The 22561-nt window shown below is 36.6% G+C and overlaps 1 protein-coding gene across 1 annotated transcript in view; it reads left to right on the top strand.

The window, feature by feature from the left end:
- CFAP47 (cilia and flagella associated protein 47) overlaps positions 1–22561 on the top strand; it is a 455597-nt gene that overhangs the window by 401490 nt on the left and 31546 nt on the right. The window contains exons 57-59 of the mRNA XM_037824716.1: positions 2600–2759; positions 4173–4267; positions 7587–7739. Of these exons, the coding sequence (XP_037680644.1) occupies positions 2600–2759; positions 4173–4267; positions 7587–7739 (408 nt within the window). The remainder of the gene's footprint in view (positions 1–2599; positions 2760–4172; positions 4268–7586; positions 7740–22561) is intronic.

The raw sequence follows: 22561 nt of genomic DNA, 5'->3' as shown, positions 1-22561 counted from the left end.
AGTTTTGCTCCAGAGAAACTAAGAGAGGACAACTAAGTGACATTTTTGAGGAGCTGAAGCCTAGTGAGGAACGTCCTAGGAGAAAGCCACTTTGAAACCAGAACTCCGGAGCAGACGCCAGCCACGTGCCTTCCCAGCTAACGGGTTTTCTGGACGCCATTGGCCATCCAGTGAAGGTACCTGATTGTTGATGTGTTACCTTGGACACTTTATGGCCTTCAGACTGTAGCTGTGTAACCAAATAAACCCCCTTTATAAAAGCCAGTCCATTTCTGGTGTTTTGCATTCCAGCAGCATTAGCAAACCAGAACAGGTATTATTTACATTTACGGTATTGCACTACCATTACCAACATCCATTACCCAAATGTTTACATCCCCTTTAAAAGAAACTCTGAACCCTTTAAGCAATAACTCCCCACTCCCCTTATCACCACCTCCAAGTCTCTGGTAATGTGTAATCTACTGTCTGCCTTTATGAATTTGCTTACTCTAAGTATTTCATATGCGTGAGATCATGCAATATATTTTCTTTTGTTTCTTGTTTATTTCACTCTATATGATGTCTTCAGGGTTCATGCATGGTGTAGCAGATATCAGAACTTCAATCCTCTGATGAATAATATGGATTGTGTATATATGCCACATTTTGTTTATCCACTCATCTGGTGAAGTACCTTTTTATCTCTATCTTGTCTCCTTAGACTATGTAAATATCATGAATGATAGCGTAGTCTATGTTTAGTGATAATACATTCTTTGTAAGGGTAAATGATAATTTCTAAACTTGATTTCCCTGGGAATGCAGTTATGGTTTATTTGACTCAGCTCTAGCTGAATTTTTCTCCAAAGATTTTAAAATTAATCCATCCATAATTTCACTGAATGAAAAAGAAGTTTAGGATTTCTGTATACTGTAGTCTTAATAGGATTTGCATTTATGACCATTGAAATAAACACTTATCAAGCTCACACTTTCATTTACCTTAAGGGGGAATTATTGACTAAGATTAACAGTAGACTATCTCTTTTATTATGTTATTGATATTTAGAATGACAATAAAATGCTGATAAGAAAAGAGTGGGCCCATAGTTCAAACATACCTTACAAGTTCTTTCCATGGTCTCAGTGTGTGCAAAATTTAATGACCTTCCTGTTACATGACTGTTGTTTTGTGGAAGTATATTCATTTTTATTAACTCTAGCTATTTGAAACAACAGTGATTTATTAAACATATAGAGCTCATAAATACAAACTCTAAGATAACATATTTTTAATGCAATCTTTCATTGGGTCTTTGGAACAAATGGTTTAACAAAATTCTCAAGTTTCCCATTTCTAAAATGAGAAAATTGGTAGCACTTAATTTATGATTTTGTTCCAAGAATTAAGTGAGATATTCCGTGAAAAATACTTAGCACAAAGCATGGCACACACTAGTATCCATAAATATTAACTATCAATCATGTTAATTAGTATAACTACAGAATTATTGGTATGATCACCTTGGAACATTTTCATTTTCTCCAGTAATAAAATGAAAAATTTGAAAATTTATGAGAATTGTTAATTGGGATGATTTCCAGAGGGGCATTCTCTTTCCTTTCTTGAAATTCTTAATAATTTTGTATGGTATTCTCTTCTGAGACAAAAGGCTTTGAATATCATCAGTCTTATGATAAAGAATGAAATGGAAAAGAACCAAGCATAGTCAATAATCCCCCATTATTTTGTAAAGAAATAGTGTTAGTCTTCAAAATGAGGTAAGGCACCTTTCACTTAGAAACCCTCACTTTTACAAATGGTCTGAATCTCACCACTCTCCCAAGCTCTCGAATATTATCTAATAAGTGATTTTTTTTCAAAGTATGATCTCAAGACTACCAGCTTCTAGATCCCTTGTGGCACTATTTAAACACGCAGATTCCTGGGCCCTGGTCCAAACTGAATGAATCAGAGCCTCTGAAGTTGGAGCTCAGCAGGCTCCATGTCTAATAAGTTTCTCAGGTGGTTATTTTACACAGTAAAGGTTGAAAAATTCTAATCCATCAGAACACAAGAAAGTGCTGTCAATTGTTCTGACTTCTGATCTTCACGCCAGGGAGCAGGTGCTCCTTTCTTTCAAATATAAGCTTTGGTTTCCTTTATGGATCAGTTAAATAAATGACCAGTTTATACTGGCAGTGACTTGGGGACTCCATGAACAGACCTGGACCTTTTTTGGTCCAGGTGAAAATATACAAGAAATTAAAGGATCAAAATTGCTGTAATTTTCTCCTCTCTAAAATGTGGTAAGACTTGAATAATGGTTCATTATCTCTCTGGGAAACCCCAGCCATCCTTTATGACATTTCATCAGCCCTACTAGCCTCTTTAGGAGAAACTTCTTACTTCATGATAAAATGTGTTCTTTAAGAATTGACAGTATTTGAGGTAAAATAGTGAAGTGCATTTATACTTTGACATACTGTATTTTTAGTTTAGAAGTGATTTTGAAAAAAATTATTATCGTAAGGAATTAGGTGATTACTTTCTGCTGCTAAAATTATATTCTGCAAATATTTACCATATGAATAACTATTTTTGTGTATTTTACAGGAATTACATTGCCTCCTAAAGGACGTGTAGATATCCCAGTGTTATTTAACCCCAACAATATGAAATTATACAAAACAATAGTCATTATTCAGATGATGAGGGCAAATGGAGAATATTGGCCTGTTGGTAATTTTGATGAATTGGACACAGAGACAAAAAGGTAACATTAAATAAGAACATTGAAGGGAAACTTTCATTTTGACTGACACTGATCTGATGGATTTCTTTTACATGTTATACATATACAATGTAAAGTTCATGATTTTATATTTTCTGAAGTGTTGAAATTTACATGTTCAGAGGAGGAAAACCTATTTGTTATATGGGTATACTATATTTAGTTGTTGGATTTGAGGTTCAAAATGATTAACAATTTCAATCTCAAGGATCATTAGCAATGAATCAGAGTCAGAGATGTGAAAAGGGATTCCATTTTGGTTTGGAAAATAGTGACTACTAAGAAAATAAATAATATCCAGAGAATAACCTGAAACAAGTTTCTGGGCAAAGTAAAGGACTTATGATGCTGGCATCCAATAAGTAATGGCACTGTGCCAGATGGATGTGACATCCTGCTGAAACACTGCCATGACTGGGGGATACCGTGTTATGGCCAGGCTGTCTGTCACTGGTACCAACACTACTTAGCTGAAATTTAATCAAACTCCAAGGACTGTGCAAAATTTAAATATTTTCTCTGCTCTTATGTTTTCATTAAATAATAGTCTAGAAACTGAATCAAAAAGAGATCTTTCCCCACATGTTTTGATCCTTTGCTGTGGACCCACTGGTATTCCATTCTAATATGCTTCCCTCCACTCCTGCAGTCAGGACTAGCTACCTAATTTGTGGGTGCCAGTGCAAAATGAAAGTGAGGCTCCCTTTGTTCAAAAATTATGAAGAATTTCAAAATGATGATGGTAGTGCATTAAACAAGCATGGAGCCCTTCTAGGTGTGGGGTCTTGTGTAATTACACAGGTGGCATGCCTGAGAAGCTGCCTGCAGTGTTTTATGTTTCATTTTTAATGAGAAAAGTCTGCCTCTACAATGATTGGAACCATTGTCTAAGCTTGCAGTCCTTCTGATGGTATATGATGAACCTAGAATATTTGGACAAATGTCCTCTTTCTTTTAATTGGCATCCCCCCAAAGTAGATTCCTCATCACTTTCTGAAGTCCTGTACTTCTATGGAACTTTTGTGTTTTGTGCTTTGCTTGTTCAAATTAGAGTATAATCCGTGGGGACTGTGTTATCTCTGATTAATCACAGTTTTGTTTATCAACAAATGCCAATCTTTAAAATAGAAAAAAGCTCTTCAGTTTTTACTTACACCTCATGGTGGTTGTATTCCTTTTTTAATGATAAATTCCCATTGTTTGCTTTGGAAATATGTATAAAATCAGCATTTACAGGAAATGTTTCCAATTTCATGCTTAGTTTCTCTGTGTCAAAATTTAAAGTCACAAGCTTTACTAAAATGCCAGTAAGTTGATAAGAAATATGTTCTTTTATCACGATATTGAAAGTGTTTCTATTTTTGGTACACTCTTAATATTTTAATTTCTAATTAGAAGTATGGGAATAAAAAGTGAAGAAATCAAAGCAATATACTGGATATATCCTGTTATTGGACTCCCACAGGCACCACGTCCTAAATCCCCTCAAGGTATGTATATTTTAGAAGTTGAAGAACACCAGGATTCTAAGGAACCTTAGAGTCCATCTAATCCCATCTCTGTGTACAGATAAGAAAATTGAGGTCTGGAGAAAGTAAGTAGTGGAGTGACCAGCCATATTAGTGAGATAGTTGGAATTTGAACCTGGTTCCACAATAATGATTCCAATGATCTTTCCCCCAAACCACACCATTTCCTGTTGCCTTCCTGTCAGTGAAAACTAGATATCAGCTCAGGCTAAAATAAAAATAACTTCAGGCCCCTTTACCCCTCATTCTATGAGGTGCTCAGAGCCCTGCCCTAGATCTGTAAGATTCTCAGGCATTTTCATTCTCAGGTCACTTTTGATCACCCTGTTCCAGCTTCTTTGTGACTTTCAATCTCATCTAGCACAGAAACTGTCCCATGGGGATGCCTGTTGTCCCACTGTTCTCAGTTGTCCCAGACAGAACTTTTATGATGTTCTCCAAAACCCAGTCAGAATATACTAAAGTTTTCAGGGAGTTTCACTTTGCCACCAAGCACACAACATTAAGTCCCTGCTCTTAAAAGACCTTTCTTTTGCTCAATGACCCCTTTTCTCTACAGACCCCAGTCTTCTGTCTAGTTTCTGAGGGTCCTCTTTTCACAATACTCTTCTTACTTCTTCCCAATTCCTTGGTTTTCCCATTTTCTTCCCAGGTTCAGCCAAAGAAACAAACTCCCTCTTAGGTCACGATACAGGGATATTTAGAATCAGGCTCTAAGTATAGTTCTTCATATCTAAGATGTACTGAATTGCTCTGCAAAACAAAAGGGTATCTGTTTTGGATCTCATCCTTGAACAACACAGGCAGAAGTTTTAAAATTTTGTATTTTCTTTCTCCCTCCAATACCGACCTTTGCAAGTGAAAAGGAGTTAGTCTTTGACTGTTACAGATTTTGTTACCACATATAGAAATGTCAATTTTACTTTTAAATAATAGCATTCCCCCATATACACTGCTTATAAAATGAACCAGGACTACATGCTTCCTTATACAGTTTTTAATTTTAGCTGGAGACAAAATCCACTGTTCTAGCAGTACCATTGACAATAAATGTCACTCATTTTACTTCAAGTATTTTTATCCTTGCATTAAAAATATATATATACCAACACATATAAATATTTCTAATTTACTAAATTATAGTCAGAATGCTTCACAAACATGTCACAATTTTTCTTTTTTCATTCTAAAAGATATTTGATTGTATTCTCTCCAAAGAGCTGAACAGTTTAAAATTTATAATACATAGTCATCCAATCAAAGTGATGTAGTAAAGCCTTATTCTGTTAGTTTTCTAACAGTAATGTTGCTTGTGTCTACTGCAGTTTTGTTTTGCCTATATTGAAGATGTAAAGTAGAATTTCTCAGTCTCCAACAAACCTTTCAGAAAATAAAAACAAATTTCTTACACCTCTTTCTTCACAGAAAGTTAAGCATGCTCTAGAAGTATATAGGCATTTTCCTCTGAGTCTCTTCTCTTGGTAATTACTCGATTTTTAAATTAAATGTGAGGTCTGTAAATAGCCGATTTTACACTAGATTAGCACAACCTGGCAGTAACATTGGTGTTCTGAAATAGATTGTGTACTAGATAATAAATCATTTTACCAAATGTCTCAAAATTATGCTAGTATTTTTTAATCTACAAATGCTCTTGAGAAGAAAATAGGTGTAATTTTATAAATATATATTATTTATATTCTGTACAGTCCAACCTCCATTCTTTGCTTACTGACTCATCAGAGATTACTTATTGCTTCCCTGCTCAACTCTGTCACCATTGATCTTTATTATTTTTTTCATTTTTATGTACCCAGGTATTCTCAAACCCAGGGTACTTCCTGTTGTTCTGTTAGCCACCCTTTCACTTTGTACATTCTTATCTGCTCCTGTCCATTGGGGCAGATAATTGGAAAAGGACTCCACCACCTGTCACAGTGCAAAGACAATGGAATGTGAATCCATTGCGGTTAACTAATACTTGTATTGCCAGGGCACTAATTTTCTAAGGGCTTATAGAACAAGACCAATGACATGATAGTAATTGTAACTTTCATAACACTAATTTCCAAGTCAATGTGTTAAGACTAAAGCTAATTATAACCAGAGAAGCTTGTACTTTTCCCCAGCCATTTTAACCCACTTAATTTACATCTAACTTTGTATCCATATTGTATGTTTCACATATTTATTCTATCTTCTGAGTGTTCATTGTCAACCTGTACATTGTAGAATGAAAAAAACAAATTTATTTTAAATATTTTATACCATAAATGTAATTATGTATTGCAAAAACACAGAAATCTGTCAACACCATGGAATTCTGCAGTATGCATGAATATATTGTTATTAATTTCACCAAAGCATAGCATGACACATTTTAAAACTTCTTTCTATATTTCTATATTCAGTTATTCCCTGATACTCAGTTTACATCTGAATGCCAAGGGCATGCATTCTTTGGTTATATAAATAATATCTGTACATAGAAATACTATTTTAATTTCTTACAAGATCACTGAGAACTTCTCCTGCCCTTGGTGTAAGTATACGCATGTGTATATTTTATTTTTGTTTTTCCAAGATTAAAGCATAAATGCTACATGTTTAATTAATATGTAATTGCATTTTAAACTTAATTTTAGATAATTCATTACAATTTTATTTTTAACAGTTAAAAATATGCATTTTACAAATTGAAAAGCAAGTCACAAAAAATTCAAATATTTTACTTAAGCATTTTAAAATATGCACTTTAAGGTTCATGTGAATAAACAAGATGTGATCCAATAGGAAACATTTTTTAAATGTTATTACAAAATAAGTGTTACAGAACTTAGTTTTTTAAATTATATGCTATCATCCAAATTTTATAGTACTAACATATAAGTAGAATTTGGTATTACCACAATGAACATACAGATTTTAAAAACTGAGAAATTCACATGTCTACAACTACCAGTTGAATTAGTGATATAACTATGTCAGTTCCTGACTCAAGTTTCTAAATCTTAATATTATCTGTAATCCAGTGTAGATCTCCCAGATTTTTCTTTTGTCATACTATTTTATATGTTTCTTAATATTCACATTTTGCTTACAAAATATCCAAACAGAGAAATATTGCATGCATGCTTGTGTGCACATGTTTTAAGGGGGTCAACGACAGATGCAATGATAAGGCAAGTTGATATATGCCAAAGGAAGTTTTATTTTCCATGACATAGTGTGATCATATAAATGTATAGTCAAATTAACTGGGACTACTTCTCTCCTGTAGCTGTCATAAAATGTCAAGCCAGAAAGCGGGTAGAAGAAGTGGTGGAAATCACAATGACTGGTGACTTTTTTGGACAAAACCCTACCTCAGATGACTTAGATTTTGTAGTGATTCCAAAAAGGACATCATATAACTTTTATGAAGATATCTATGGTAAGACTACCACAGTCATGAGTATTAAAAATAACAATACACAGAAACTGAGTTTCCTTGAGTTGCAGGTTGCTGATTGCTCAGGTACTACATGAAGACCTATGCCCATTTATTTTTCTTTTACAAACTATCATTTGCAGAAGGCTCAATGAATGCTCAGTTCTTATGTTTTCTGTCTGCACATAGTCATTATCCCAAAATGCCAATAAATATAGTTATTAATGGATTTATAAGATACAGTTTGTGATTCTGTCAACAAGGAAAAGCGAAAAAACTATAATAACTGTCAATTCCATTTCCCCTCTATCTTTCTTACTCTCCCTTTCTGATTTAAGGACTATAACTGAAGCCATGTGTTGGAGCTTTAATTTTAGAAACACAACCTTCAATAAAATGTTTCTCATTTAAAGAATTGGAGAATTTGAGATAAATTAGAGATGATGCCCAGATAAATTTTGTGTAATACAGTTTATGGCAGGCATTGCATGTGAATCCTAGCTTTTTATATGTAAAATTTGGTATCTCATTTTTGAAATCAAAATAATTTAAAATGTTTCATTGAATTCTCCAAATACGCGGTGCGTCACTTGAAATAAGTAATGTGTCACCATCAAATTGGAGACACAACAACATATTGGACAATTCATAGACTGCTTATATAAGTATATATTTTCTAAAACTTGGGAATAATGTTTAACATTTATTAACACTGATTTCTGAATATATATCAGTACACTGATTTGGGATATTTCATTATTTTAGGCAAGCATTTTAGTAATGAAATCAGTGGTACCAGAATTTTTTGTGTTATGTGTCATTCATTCTTTTTACATGTGTTCTGTGCCTCTTAGAAAGTCATGTTAAATATCACTGTTTTCATGTTTTGTGTAATACCAGTGTTCTAGTTTGCTAATGCTGCCAGAATGCAAAACACCAGAGATGGACTGGCTTTTATAAAAGGGGTTTATTTGGTTACACTTACAGTCTTAAGGCCATAAAGTGGACAAGGTAACACATCAGCAATTGGGTACCTTCACTGGAGGATGGCCAATGGTGTCTGGAAAACTTCTGTTAGCTGGGAAGGCACGTGGCTGGCGTCTGCTCCAAAGTTCTGCTTTCAAAATGGCTTTCTCCCAGAATGTTCCTCTCTAGGCTGCAGTTCCTCAAAAATGTCACTCTTAGTTGCTCTTGGGGCATTTGTCCTCTCTTAGCTTCTCAGGAGCAAAAGACTGCTTTCAAAGTCTGTCTCCAAAATGTCTCTGTAAGCTGCAGCTCCTCTCTCAGTTCCTGTGGATTCTTCAAAGTGTCCCTCTTAGTTGTATCTCCTCTTCAAAACATCACTCACAGCTGCATTGAGTTTTCTCTGCCCATCAGCTCATTTATATGGCTCTGCTGATCAAGGCCCACCCTGAATGGGTGGGGCCACGCCTCCACAGAAATATCTCATCAGTTATCACCTACATTTGGTTGGGGCGATTTCCATGCAAACAACCTAATCCAAACATTCCAGCTTAATCCCCATTAATATATGTCTGCCTCACAAAATTCCATCAAAGAATACGGCTTTTTCTGGGGGACATAATACCAGCACAACCAGCACTGGCGTAAATAAAAGTGTGAAGTGCTAAAGTAACAACAATGCAAGATCTCTCTCTCTTTCTCTCTCTCCATAGCTTCAGTTTTTTTTTGCATTGACCCAGTTTTGTCAACTCTGTATTTGATCTAATTATTTTGGTGATAAAAGAATATAAATGATCTAGAACTGAAGGCGTTATGAGAGAGACTACAGTAAAACTTAAAAAATTTTTTTATTTTTATAATATTGGCTACTTCTATGATTTACATAATAAATGCCCATTTTTAACAATTCAAGAGATTCCTGAGGCAATATGGAGAGCTTCCTTCCCCTTAATCCAGTCACACCCAGATGATGTTACACTGTAATTACGTGTATGGTCTTCCATGCTTTCATCCATACCTGGGGGGCAAAAACATTTTTTAAATAGAAAACCAATTAGAGTCACTGTACTTGTTAATTAGGAATTTACCTTAGCTGTTTTAACAGAGACCAAATAACAGGGATCTATGCAAGATAAATTTAGTTCTCTTTCACTTGAAAGCTGGGGCTCGTAAGTGGTCCAGGGAGGGTAGTGCCTGTGCCCCTTGAGATCATTCAGGGACTCAGGTTCCCTTTCACTTGTTGCTCCACTGTCCTCTAGGTTGTCTTCATCTGCATTGTCAAGTCTGTGGTCACACTCAGGGTTAAGGGCAAGCTGGTTCCTTTTAAAGATATGACCCGAAGATGCACACAACACTTCTACTTGCCTCCCATTGGTCAGAAATTAGTCATATGGCCACACCTATCTTCAATTGAGGCTGGCCAGGCCCATATAAAATTGGGGAATTTCTGTTTCTAAAAAAGGAAAATGGAAGAAATAATATTGGGGAGACAATTAGCAGCCTCTGCCACACTTTATTTACTGTAGATCAATAAAATCTATCCCTCTGCCCAAAAATATTGACTGAGAATCCACTGTGCATCAAATATTTTTCTGGACCTGAGGAGACAATGGTGAGAGTGGCTCTTGCTCTCACAACTCCCATCCTTCTACCATCAAACTGGTGTCCCCACTCTTTAGGATAGAGCCCTAGTCAGTTTCTGGTTAGCATGTCTGAACCTCTGCTGAGACTAGGATACATACTTAGCCAGCTGGCCCTTTGCACCATCTCTGTTCCCTGGGGCTGAGTACCATCTCCCATTCTCAGTTTCTCTCCACCACCTATCATAAAACGTTCTCTCTCCCTGTTGTTGCCTTCTAACATGCCCCAACCTTCAATTAGAACTTCGCTGGTATCCATGCAAGCTTGTTTACTGAGCAATTACTGTCTTCCAAGAACTGTCCTATGTGCTTTATGTTTTGTAATGTTATTACAAGATTTAATCATCAAAGAAGCCCTATGAGACAAGTGGTATCACTGTGTTTTCATATAACAGGTGCAGAAATGGAAGTAAAAGACGTGGTACTTTAATTACTTGCCCAGGTTTGCACAGCACAACAGTGGAAGGGATGGAATATAAACTCAGGCTTAATTATATTTAAAAACTTTTATTTTGAAATAATTTTACACTTAAAAAATGGTTGTAAAGGTAGTAGAGTTGCCACATACCCTTCACCTAGCTTCCCTTAACATCTCACATGACCTTAATACATTAGTCAAAACTAAGAAATCGTCATTGTCACAATACTATTAACTAAACTATGGACTTGTTTCAGATTTTACCAGTTTTTCAATTAATGTTCTACCTCTGTTCCAGAATCCTAACCAACATACCACATTGCATTTAGTTTGCATGCCTCCTTCATCTCCTACACTTTTGATGATTTCTGGTCAGGTTGTTTTGTAGAATGTCCTTCAGTTTGGATTTTCCTGATGTTTCCTCATGATTAAACAGTAGTTACGGATTTTTTGGAAAGAGTAACACCAAGGTGAAGTGTCCTCATTACATGTCAGGGAGTACATGCTAGCAACAATACTTCTTACCATTCAAGTTAACTGATCATTTAGTTATTCTAGTATCTGCTGGATTTCTATATTCTGAAGTTACTATTTTCCCCTTTTCACTCTCTGTTCATTAGTATCGAGTCATTAACTCCAGTCCAAAATCAAGGGGAGTGGGAAACACCTCCAGGAGGTAGTAGCATCAAAGAATTTGTAGACATATGTTTAAACCACCAAACTAATTAATATGTATTTAGGGGAGATAATTTGAGGCTATGTAAATATTATTTCTCATTAAAGTTTCACCCACTAATTTTAACTTTCATCGGTGGATCTTGTCTGCAGTAATTATTAATGCAATATCTAATTGTGATTTTTTATTTCCCTCATTCCCTCATTTATTTGGAGCTCTTCCTTAAGAATGATTTGTTCTTCTCCTTCTTTTATTTATTTCATCATTTATTTAATAATGGATATTTGTTTTATAATTTGAGTTATAATCCAAGACTGCACTATTTATGTTGACACTCACATTTTCCCAGCTGTTGACATTGGGGGCTCTTTCAGGTTTCTCCTATGTACATTTGACATGCCACCGTCTTTGTATTTTTGGAGCACTTCATTACTTTCTGGCACCAAAAGAGGTTTCAGGCTTATCTTGTCATTTCTCTGCCCTACCCAGAATCAGTCATTTTCCCAAGGAGTCCTGCTTCTTTTCATTGGAGAATAGGCTTGATTTTTAACAAAGACCATGCTCTTAATTTCTTGGCTATCCTGCCACGAGTTTCAAGGACTATTGCATGCCCTTCTAACTGCTAGCCACTCTAACCCTTCCAAAAAAGAGATTATTTAGGTAACATAAATATGGAAGGAACCTAGTTGTGAAGTAGTAATGGCTGTCTGACCTATTCAAATTGTGATCAGGCCTAACCTATTTTTTTTTTCTTTTAAAACACTGTAAGAATCAAACAAAATTTACAAACACTAATATTGGGTCATTTTTGGCCTACAAAGTGGTTTTCATGCAATTCAACCTATATAAAATAATGTAGAATTAGCATTTACCATTTGACCCCTGCCACTTTCTCAGCTTCGTATTTCACTCGGTCTTTAATCTGTTATTCAACCGAAATGACTTGCTACTTTCGTACGTTTACCATTCACTTTCCCAGTGTGATGAACATATGTAAGATAATGTGCCCCATCTTGCCACCCTCCAGACCTTTACTGTAGCAACTACGTCCACTAACCAGACAATTATAATATTCCAATAATATACTGTTGTTCTAGCCAGGTAGGCATTTAATGGAGGTTGTGCTTGTGAGTCCTCTCTCTTCACCACATCTTTTGTAGTCAGAACACAGGCAATCTGTTATTGAAGCTGCAAAATGCAAAGCTGGGGAGTTTCTAATCTCTGCTTTTCTCAGCATGCCTGCTTTTCTCTTCTCTTTGCAGGCCAGCTTTCTCTGCCTACTCATCAATTTCTATATCCCCCTCAGTCATTGATCAGTCAGTCCTTCCTTTCACTTCACAGTCCCCAGTGTCTTACTATAAAGATAATTCAAACTGGGGCTCTTGTTATTTTCAAACAAGTATTTTAAGAATACACATAGAAGGAGATCCATGAATATTAAATATTTGTTGAAGGAAAGAATTACAAAACTGTCAGAATAATCCTCTGTACACGCACTACAAGATATGGAAAGCAATTTATTTTCTTAAAAATGGAGAAAGAATTACAAAATGATTATCTATGTTAATACAGATTCAGTGTATTTCATAGAACCTTAGGAATTAGGAAAAATGTATTTCACATTAATTATGCTCTTTTATTTACTGGCTTGTTACTGATAATATAGACTGCAAGAAAAGGAGATAATATTATTAGTTTGCACAATGAAATATTTATTTTCTAATTATGTTAATTTACATGTTGCTATTTAATTTTTTCTGTTTGAGTGAATTTTCTGTTTGAGTGAATTTCATTTTTATAATTGTGCAACACACCAACAATCACAAGGAGCTTACATATATTTTTTTTAAATTGAAACAAATTCACATGAGAATGGAATTTTCCACTGCAAACTTGTTCAATTATAAGAACTATCTGATAATAAAAGTAGATTGGTGCGAACTAATTCCACTTATCTCAGGAATAGTACTATAAGCCAGATAGATTTTGCTTTAGTGAATCATGTAAGAACATTACAGAAATGTAGGAAATGTAAATCTTTAAGTAAATGAACCCCTGTAGGCTTTCTTTTCTTTAGCCAGCAGCCAATACTAAAAGGGAGTTCTGATTGTTACGTAGATCAGGGATAAAGATATTAGAGGAGTAAAATAAAAGAAAATTTTAATAAGCAGCCAACTTACACAGCAGTCGTACCCTAGAGAATAGCCAGTCCCTTTCTGATGTGAAATGATTGTTTTGTGACATCCTGCTTTCTTAAGTGAAGTTTAATAGTTAAGTGGTAAAACCTTAATTTTTTTCTGAAATCAACCCCATTGAAAGGAAAATGTTGATGCTTCCATTACCCTCAGTTTAAAGGAAGTTAGAATGAAATGCTTATATATAGGAACCATTTAAACATGTTCTCACTACCTTAAATTGCCTTATATTGTATTCTTGCCAGGTTACAAGTTAAAGAGATTAGAATTCTGATAAGAGAAATTGAGTAAAACTTATTATCTAAACATACATTTCCTACTAGCAATCAGACTGTATATGGAAGCCACCAACTTCATTTTGGGACGTTTGAAAGGCATATTAAGAAAACAATCTCTCAATCACTCTTGGAAATTCAGCATCTGATATGGCTGTAAATTTACTTTTTCATTACTTTTCATGATGAAAATTATTATGTAATATTGAAAATAACAATATAGAAGGTTTGCAGGTTTATCTTTCTGCCCATCATTCCCTCTAAAATAACTTTTCCTCTGCCTAGAACACGAAACTCAACAAGCTCATCTATTTTTTGTCTAATGACGCTTTAATTTGTGAATATTTTTCATCATTTTTCTTTTTACTGCCTTTATAGTACCTGACTACAACTGCCCTCTGCCTGAACATCTGATAATAATAGAGGCATCTGATAATAATCACTTGGTTTCTTTCCCTGTCCTTATTCCATGGTTGTAACCAACTCACCTGCCCTCTCTGTAAGTTTCCCTGCTGGTCCTTCCCTTCCCACCTATTTCTTTATGAAGGGACACATCTAACCCTAGCTCTGAATACTGTTTTAGCCTTTAGTATATGCAAAGGCAAACCAGCTCTTTCCCCTTTGTGTGTAATAGCCACAAAATGTGACACAAAAATGTCCAGAAGAGTTGTATTGCCCACTCCATTTTGCACTTCCTGTCTTCCTTATGCTGGAAATGAAAGCATTCCGCTCTGTCTTGAACTCTGATGGGGTTTTAGGAATGATCATTAATCACACCACTGTCTTCCCTCATCCTAACTTAAAACCAGCTGAGAAATGGCTGCAGAAATAAGGCCAGTGGAGATAAAAATGCAGGCTTTATTATTTATAAAGATGGTTTGGAAAGTGGCTTCAAACTATGGACACAATTGTGCTTATTAATAACTATGAATAACTTTTCACCAAGTTGTGCACATTTTACCCAAACTGGCCAGCTGTAGACTCCTTACAAACAGCCCACACATGAGGGAAGAGGAGAAATTGTGCATCCTGGATTCAAAACATTGGGAAAGGAAGAGATGAATGGCCATTTCATCATCTCAAGTTCCATTCCTTCTCCCCAATTCGCTAATCATCTATGCTTATCTTCCTCTCATGACAAACCTTGAAAGAAGAAGCAGATTGAAGCTGGGATTTTTCCTTCCCATGCTCTTCCCTTCTTGTGGGCAAATAGGTCCCTCTTGGTAAAGATGATAAGTAGGAGGTAAGAATCCCTTTCCTCCCATTATCCTCATTTTCTATCTTCTTTCTCCAGTTCAACAAAACTACCAAGCCTCAAATTAAAATGATAAGGGCCTCCCTACTCTCTCTTTACCCCCACTCCTCACACACACACAAAAAAACATTAAGTTATTCAGGATTGATCACTTTAATATCTTTATCATTTAACAACAATTTAATGAGCACATTTGCTGCCAGATACTATGCTCATCCCCAGAGATGCCAAAACTAACAAGACAGACTCTCTTGTCAAGGAGTTCAAAGAACATCTATCTAACATGTTGGACTGATGCAACTGTACTATTTAAAGAAATTAGTATTGCCCTACTGGGATATTATTATCCTTAGATTTTTAGACCACATTTTGCAATGTTGCTTCCATAAGATTACTAATTATTCTCTATAAGTAGAATTTCCCTTAAACTTGTATTTCTTCTTCCTAAGTAACCCTTGGTCCAGGCATTGTTTCTGCTCTCTGATGGTTAGTTCAGTGATTTTCTCTGCAGGACTTTCTCTGTAACAGAGGTTTTGCTGTCTGATTGACTTCGGATTCATGGTTCAACAGAACATCAGATTCATGGCTCTTCTTTCAATTTCACAGATGTTCTATAGCTCCAGGCCATTGTTCTTTGATTAACATATTGTCTTTTTTTTGCATCTGATTTGCTGATTTACGTGTCACACTGGTCTCATTTCACCCTAGGTCAGTCATCTTCCTGTGTTTCATTTGCATGTTGTATATAACATTTAGGGTTTGACCTGTCATCATAAACAGCTCCTGAAGAAGCTGTCACTGGTCCTCCCACGACCCCACATTTGCCTCCAGCCCCTGACCCTTTGCTGTGCTCCTCCTCTTCACTTTGGTTTCTCTGCCTAACCCATTCCATTCAGAGTTCTGTCCTCCCCTCTCCAGTAAGCCTGCCCTTGAGAAAACAATAGGCCTTAACCATATTTGTGTTTTGAGTTGAATTAACCCCTCACTAGCATTTGCCAGTTGAACCAGTCAAAGCACTTTCTGTTTTTGGCCTTCATGCCTCTCCTTATTTATTTATTATCTCACTAGCCATCCCTTTTTAATTTCCATTGTTGCTTCCTCCTTCTCTGCATTCTATTGTGCAGGTTGTGACCTGCGCCCTTCCAGGCTATGACATGACCTAGATGTTCATGTGCCCAAAGCTGTGCCGTAAAGTCTACTGCATTCCATTGTGCAGGTTGTGACCTGCGCCCTTCCAGGCTATGACATGAATGGTGCCTCAGCAGTTGTGCCATATGACAGGCCTGCTGTCCTGGATTGTAAAGTGTGAAGTCAGACAGCTTGGGTTCTTCCATTGAGTCACTGTAGGACCATGAGCAAATCACTTCATCTCACTGTAAACTTGGTTCCTTAAACTGTAATTTGGAGATCATAATGGTTTCCATTTCACAGGGTATTTTTGAGGATTCAATGTGTAAGTGCATGTGGAATCCTTAGAAAGTACCTGTTTCTCAGTGAGTGCCCCGTATGTGTTAGATATGAGCATTATTATCATTCAACTAAAGCTCTAGTTAAATATTTCGTTATACTTATGTAACAGACAGCCCCATCTTCAGTCACAGACAAATAATGTTTTGAAATGGAAATATGGTCCTTTAGATGTCATTTAGTGAATTTTCTCAGACTGACACAAAAGAATATTCTATGAAAAAAAAAAGTACAAAAATGTGGTGCCTAAATCTTGGCTAGAGTCTGAAATTGGATGCTAAATGCCTAAAGCTCAAATAAAATATCCATGTTTCAGGAAGTCCCTTTACTTTTTATATCTGGTGTCCTCTTTTAAGTAAAACAGAGAGGAAGAAAATCAGAGGGGTGGCCACCTTCCTTCCTAAATTTTCATTTAGTTGTTTATAGTTATTGCACTCATATGAGAAGAAAATGCAGTTCTTTTGAATTAATCAAAATGTTTTCTCTGTTAAATGAACTTATGAAAGTGAAGTGAAAACGTGTAGAAAATGTGTGTCCCTGGCCCTTTCTGGAGGGAGCAGAGTAACCCTGTGCTGGTTTGAATCTGCCATGTACCTCACAAAAATCCATGTTCTTTTAATCCAATCTTGGCGGGGGAAGACCTATTGTGGGTGGGGACTTTTGATTAGATTATTTCCATGGAGATTTGACCCCGCCCATTCAAGGTGTGTCTTAATTAGTTTACTAGAGTCCTTAAAAAAGCTCAGGGAGAGAGAGAGAGAGAACTCAGAGCTGACACAGATCCAGACATATGGAGAAGCTGAGAGAGACATTTTAGAGAGAAGCTAAGATATGTAGTCCAGAGTTTGCCCCTGGGAGAAGTAAGAAGGAGCCATTGGAGCCAAGAGAAGCTAAGAGAGGTGCTTAGACAGAAACACCCCAGGAGAAACAAGCAAAAATGCTAAGAGAGGCCAAAGACATTTTGGAGAAAGCCATTTTGAAACCAGAACCCAGGAGAAGAAGGACTAGCAGATGTTGCCATGTGCCTTCCCATGTGACAGAGGAACTCTGGATGCCATCGGCCTTTCCTCAGAGGAGGTATCTACCTCTTGATGCCTTAATTTGGACATTTTCATGGCCTCAGAACTGTAAATTTGTGAACTAGTAAACTCCCATTGTAAAAGTCAATCCATTTCTGTTATATTGCATTTTGGCAGCTTTAACAAACTGGAACAAACACCAAACCATATACCAGGGTGCCAGTATATGTCAGTGCCAGTCTATCATGTGGCAAACTGAAAGACTGAATCAGGACGTGCATCTCTGGCTCAGCGTCCCAGAACTTTCTCTGCAGCAAGTACTTTGTGAACAGCTAAAGCAGTGTAGAAAACAAATTGAGGAGATGGCAGATTAGGAGAGACAGAGCAAAATACTTCTCTGTGAAAAACACTAGATAAAAGACAGAAAGTGCACCAGAATACCAGTTCCAGGGCTGTACCGGCTGGACAAGGTCTGCTACATCCACAGTGACTGTGCACTTGGTGAAACTGAGAGTCTGTGTTTAGAATTGAGTGAGTGAGACTGCTGGGGAAACGGCAGCTGTGCCACTGTAGGGAGAAAAGTGGGGTCAGCATACAGAGGTGGGTTAGGTTAAAAACCCCAAAAGTGGCTGCAAATCAAGCAGCAGGAGCCATGCAGTCAAGTGCAGTGGGGAACACTTTCCACACCCTGGGCACCTGCTTCAGTATCTGGTATGGGCAATAGCCATTCACACTCCCACAGTTAATTGTCCCGGAGCTGGTAAGGTGGAGGTCCATGGAAGTGGGAAGTTACCACACCCCATACAGCCATCTTTTCAGTGGGCTGGGAAGACCCTGCATGGCACCACGGCCCAGAGGTATGCTTGCAGATTCTGCTCGCCTTTGACATTGCGCAGCTCTGCAGAGTCCTGCAGAGTGCACAGCTTGGAGGCAGGTCCCACACAGAAGTCCCAAGGGCCCTGCACCAAACCCAGGGACTGTGGGCCTGCAGAAGAGAGAGACTGTGGGGTGTCTGAGCCAAAGGGTTGGACTCATGCAACAGCTTTAAGTCTCCAGGAACAGCTGGGAGATTTGAGTCTTAAAGTCTCCTTCCCTCCCTAACTGCACAGGGCACACCCCCCAACTCAGGGCTGGCTACACCAACTGCACACAGAAATTTGGTGCACTGATTGGACTCCCACAAGATTTGGAACTCCACTCGCTGCATAGACAAAGCTGGGGAGAATTGACTTGAGGGTAATAGGTGGCTCGGGGGCACCATCTGCTTGTAAGTCAGGGAAAGTGCACTCCACCAAGCTGCAGCTCTGACAAATTATAGATAATTGTCCAAATAAGCCTGCATATCTTAAAAGAACCCTATCAAGATAAGCAAATGCTAAAAGGCCAAAAACAACAGAAAATTTTAAAGTATATGAAGAAACCAGAACATATGGATAACCCAAACCCAAACACCCAAATCAAAAAATCAGAAGGACACAGTACTTGGAGCAATTAATCAAAGAAGTAATCACAAACAACGAGATCATGGCACAGGATATTAAGGACATGAAGAAGACCCTAAAAGAGCATGAAGAAGAATTTGCAAAAGTAAATTTAAAAAATAGATGATCTTATGGAAATAAAAGAAACTTGATCAAATTTAAAAGATTCTGGATACACACAGTTCTAGATAAAAGGAAGTTGAGGAAAGAATAAGTGAACTGAAAGAGTCCAGGCTGGAAACTGAAAGTACTAAATAAAGAATGGAGGAAAAAATGAAAAAATTCAAAATGGATCTCAGGGATATGATGGACAAAATGAAGCACAAAAATATAAGAATCGTTGGTATTCCAGAAGGGGTAGAGGAGGGTAAAGGTTTAAGAGGACTATTCAAAGAAACTGTTGGGGAAAACTTCCCAGCCCTTCTAAACTACATAAATATGCAAATCGTAGACACCCAATGAACTCAAAACAGAATAAATCCAAATAAACCCACTCCAAGACATATTCTGATACGATTGTCAAATGTTGAATGAGCAAGTTCTGAAAGCAGCAAGAGAGAAGCAATTCACCACATACAAGGGAAACAAAATAAGACTAAGTACCGACTACTCAGTGGCCACCATGGAGGCAGGAAGGCAGTGGTATGACATATTTAAAATTCTGAAAAGGAAAAATTGCCAAGCAAGAATTCTTTATCCAGCAAAACTCTCCTTCAAATTTGAGGAGAGCTTAAAATCTTCACAGACAAACAGATGCTGAGAGAATTTGCTAACAAGAGACCTGCTCTACAAGAGATTATAAAGGGAGCCCTACCACCAGAGAAACAAAAAAAGGAGAGACAGGTAACGAGCAGGGTTCAGAACTAAAGTGATTTAGTAAGGTACGTTAAGGGAAATAAAGAGAGGGAGGGAAAAATATATCTGATAAACAAAAACCAAAAGATATGATGGCTGATTCAAGAAATGCCTTTACAGTAAAAACATTGAATGTGAATGGATTAAACTCCCCAATAAAAGATATAAATTGGCAGAATGGATTAAAATATGAACCATCAATGTGTCGCTTACAAGAGACTCCTCTTAGACCCAGAGGCACAAAGAAATTGAAAGTGAAAGGAAGGAAAAAAATATTCCATGCAAGCTACAGCCAAAAGAAAGCAGGAGTAGCAATATTATCTCAGATGAAATAGACTTTAAATGCAAGGATGCTACAAGAGACAAAGAAGGTCGCTATATACTAATAAAAGTGACAGTTCAACAAGAATAAATAATCATAAATGTCTATGCACCCAATCAGGGTGCCCCAAAACACGAGACAAACATTGGCAAAATTGAAGGAAGCAATAAATGTTTCCACAATAATTATGGGAGTCTTCAGTACATCACTGTCTCCTATAGATAGATCAGCCAGACAGGGAAACAACAAGGAAATTGAAAACTTAAACAATCTGATAAATGAATTTGAATTAACAGACATATATGGAACATTACATCCCCAATCACTAAGATACACATTCTTCTCTATTGCTTATGGAACTTTCTCCAGAATAGATCATATGCTGGGCCATAAAACAAGCCTCAATAAATTTATAAAGATTGAAATTATTCAAAGCACATTCTCTGATCACAATGGAATACAATTAGAAGTCAATAACTGTCAGAGACTTAGAAAAGTTCCAAATATCTGGAGTTTAAACAACACACTCCTAAACAATCAATGGGTTAAAGAAGAAACAAGAGAAATTGCTAAATATATAGAGATGAATGAAAATGAGAACACAACACATCAAAACTTATGGGATGCAGCAAAGGTGGTGCTGAGGGGGAAATTTATAGCTCTACATGCAAACATTAAAAAGGAAGAAAGAGCTAAAAATCAAAGAACTAATGGAACAACTGAAAAAGCTAGACAATGAACAGCAAACTAATACTCAACCAAGTAGAAGAAAAGAAATAACAAGGATTAAAGCGGAAATAAATGACATAGAGAACAAAAAAACAATAGTGAAATAAATAACACCAAAAGTTGGTTCTCTGAGAAGATCAACAAGATTGACAAGCCTGTAGCTAGACTGACAAAATCAAAATGAGAGTAGATCCAGATAAACAAAGTAATAAATGAGAGTGGTGATATTACTGTGGATCGCTAAGAAATTAAAAAAATATATAAGAGGATACTATGAACAACTGCATGCCAACAAACTAGATAACGTAGAGGTAGTCGACAATTCCCTGGAAACATATGAACAACCTGACTGACCAGAGAAGAAAAAGAAGATCTCAACCAACCAGTCACAAGCAAAGAGATCCAATCAGTCATCAAAAAGCTTCCTACAAACAAATGCCCAGGGCCAGATGGCTTCACAGGGGAATTCTACCAAACTTTTCAAAAAGAACTGACACCAATCTTACTTTAACTATTTCAAAACATTGAAGTAAATGGAATACTACCTAACTCATTTTGTGAAGCTAACATCACTCTAATACCAAAACCAGGTAAAGATGCTACAATAAAGGAAAACTACAGGCCTATCTCCCTAGTGAATATAAATGCAAAAATTCTCAATGAAATACTTGCAAATCAAATCCAAAGACACGTTAAAAAAATCATACCCCATGACCAAGTGGGGTTCATTCCAGGCATGCAGGGATGGTTCAATACAAGAAAATCAATCAATGTAATACAGCACATTAACAAATCAAAAGGGAAAAATCAAATGATCATCTCAATAGTTGCTGAAAAAGCATTTGACAAAATCCAACATCCTTTTTTTTTGATAAAAACACTTCAAAAGGTAGGAATTGAAGGAAACTTCCTCAGTATGTTAAAGGGCATATATGAAAAACCCACAGCCAGCATAGTACTCAATGGTGAGAGACTGAAAGCCTTCCCTCTAAGATCAGGAACAAGACAAGGATGCCCGCTGTCACCACTGTTATTCAACATTGTGCTGGAAGTGCTAGCCAGGGCAATCCGGCAAGACAAAGAAATAAAAGGCATCCAAATTGGAAAAGAAGCAGTGAAACTGTCATTGTTTGCAGATGATATGATCTTATATCTAGAAAACCCTGAGAAATCGACGATACAGCTACTAGAGCTAATAAACAAATTTAGCAAAGTAGCGGGATACAAGATTAATGCACATAAGTTTCTATATGCTAGAAATGAACAAACTGAAGAGACACTCAAGAAAAAGATACCATTTTCAATAGCAACGAAAAAAATCAAGTACCTAGGAATAAACTTAACCAAAGATGTAAAAGACCTATACAAAGAAAACTACATAACTCTACTAAAAGAAATAGAAGGGGACCTAAAAAGATGGAAAAATATTCCACATTCATGGATAGGAAGGCTAAATGTCATTAAGATGTCAATTCTACCCAAACTCACCTATAGATTCAATGTATTCCTATCAAAATTCCAACAACCTAC

Source organism: Choloepus didactylus (assembly GCF_015220235.1).
Source record: "Choloepus didactylus isolate mChoDid1 chromosome Y unlocalized genomic scaffold, mChoDid1.pri SUPER_Y_unloc1, whole genome shotgun sequence".
Lineage (NCBI taxonomy): Eukaryota > Metazoa > Chordata > Mammalia > Pilosa > Megalonychidae > Choloepus > Choloepus didactylus.
This window is presented reverse-complemented; position numbering and strand designations above follow the sequence as displayed.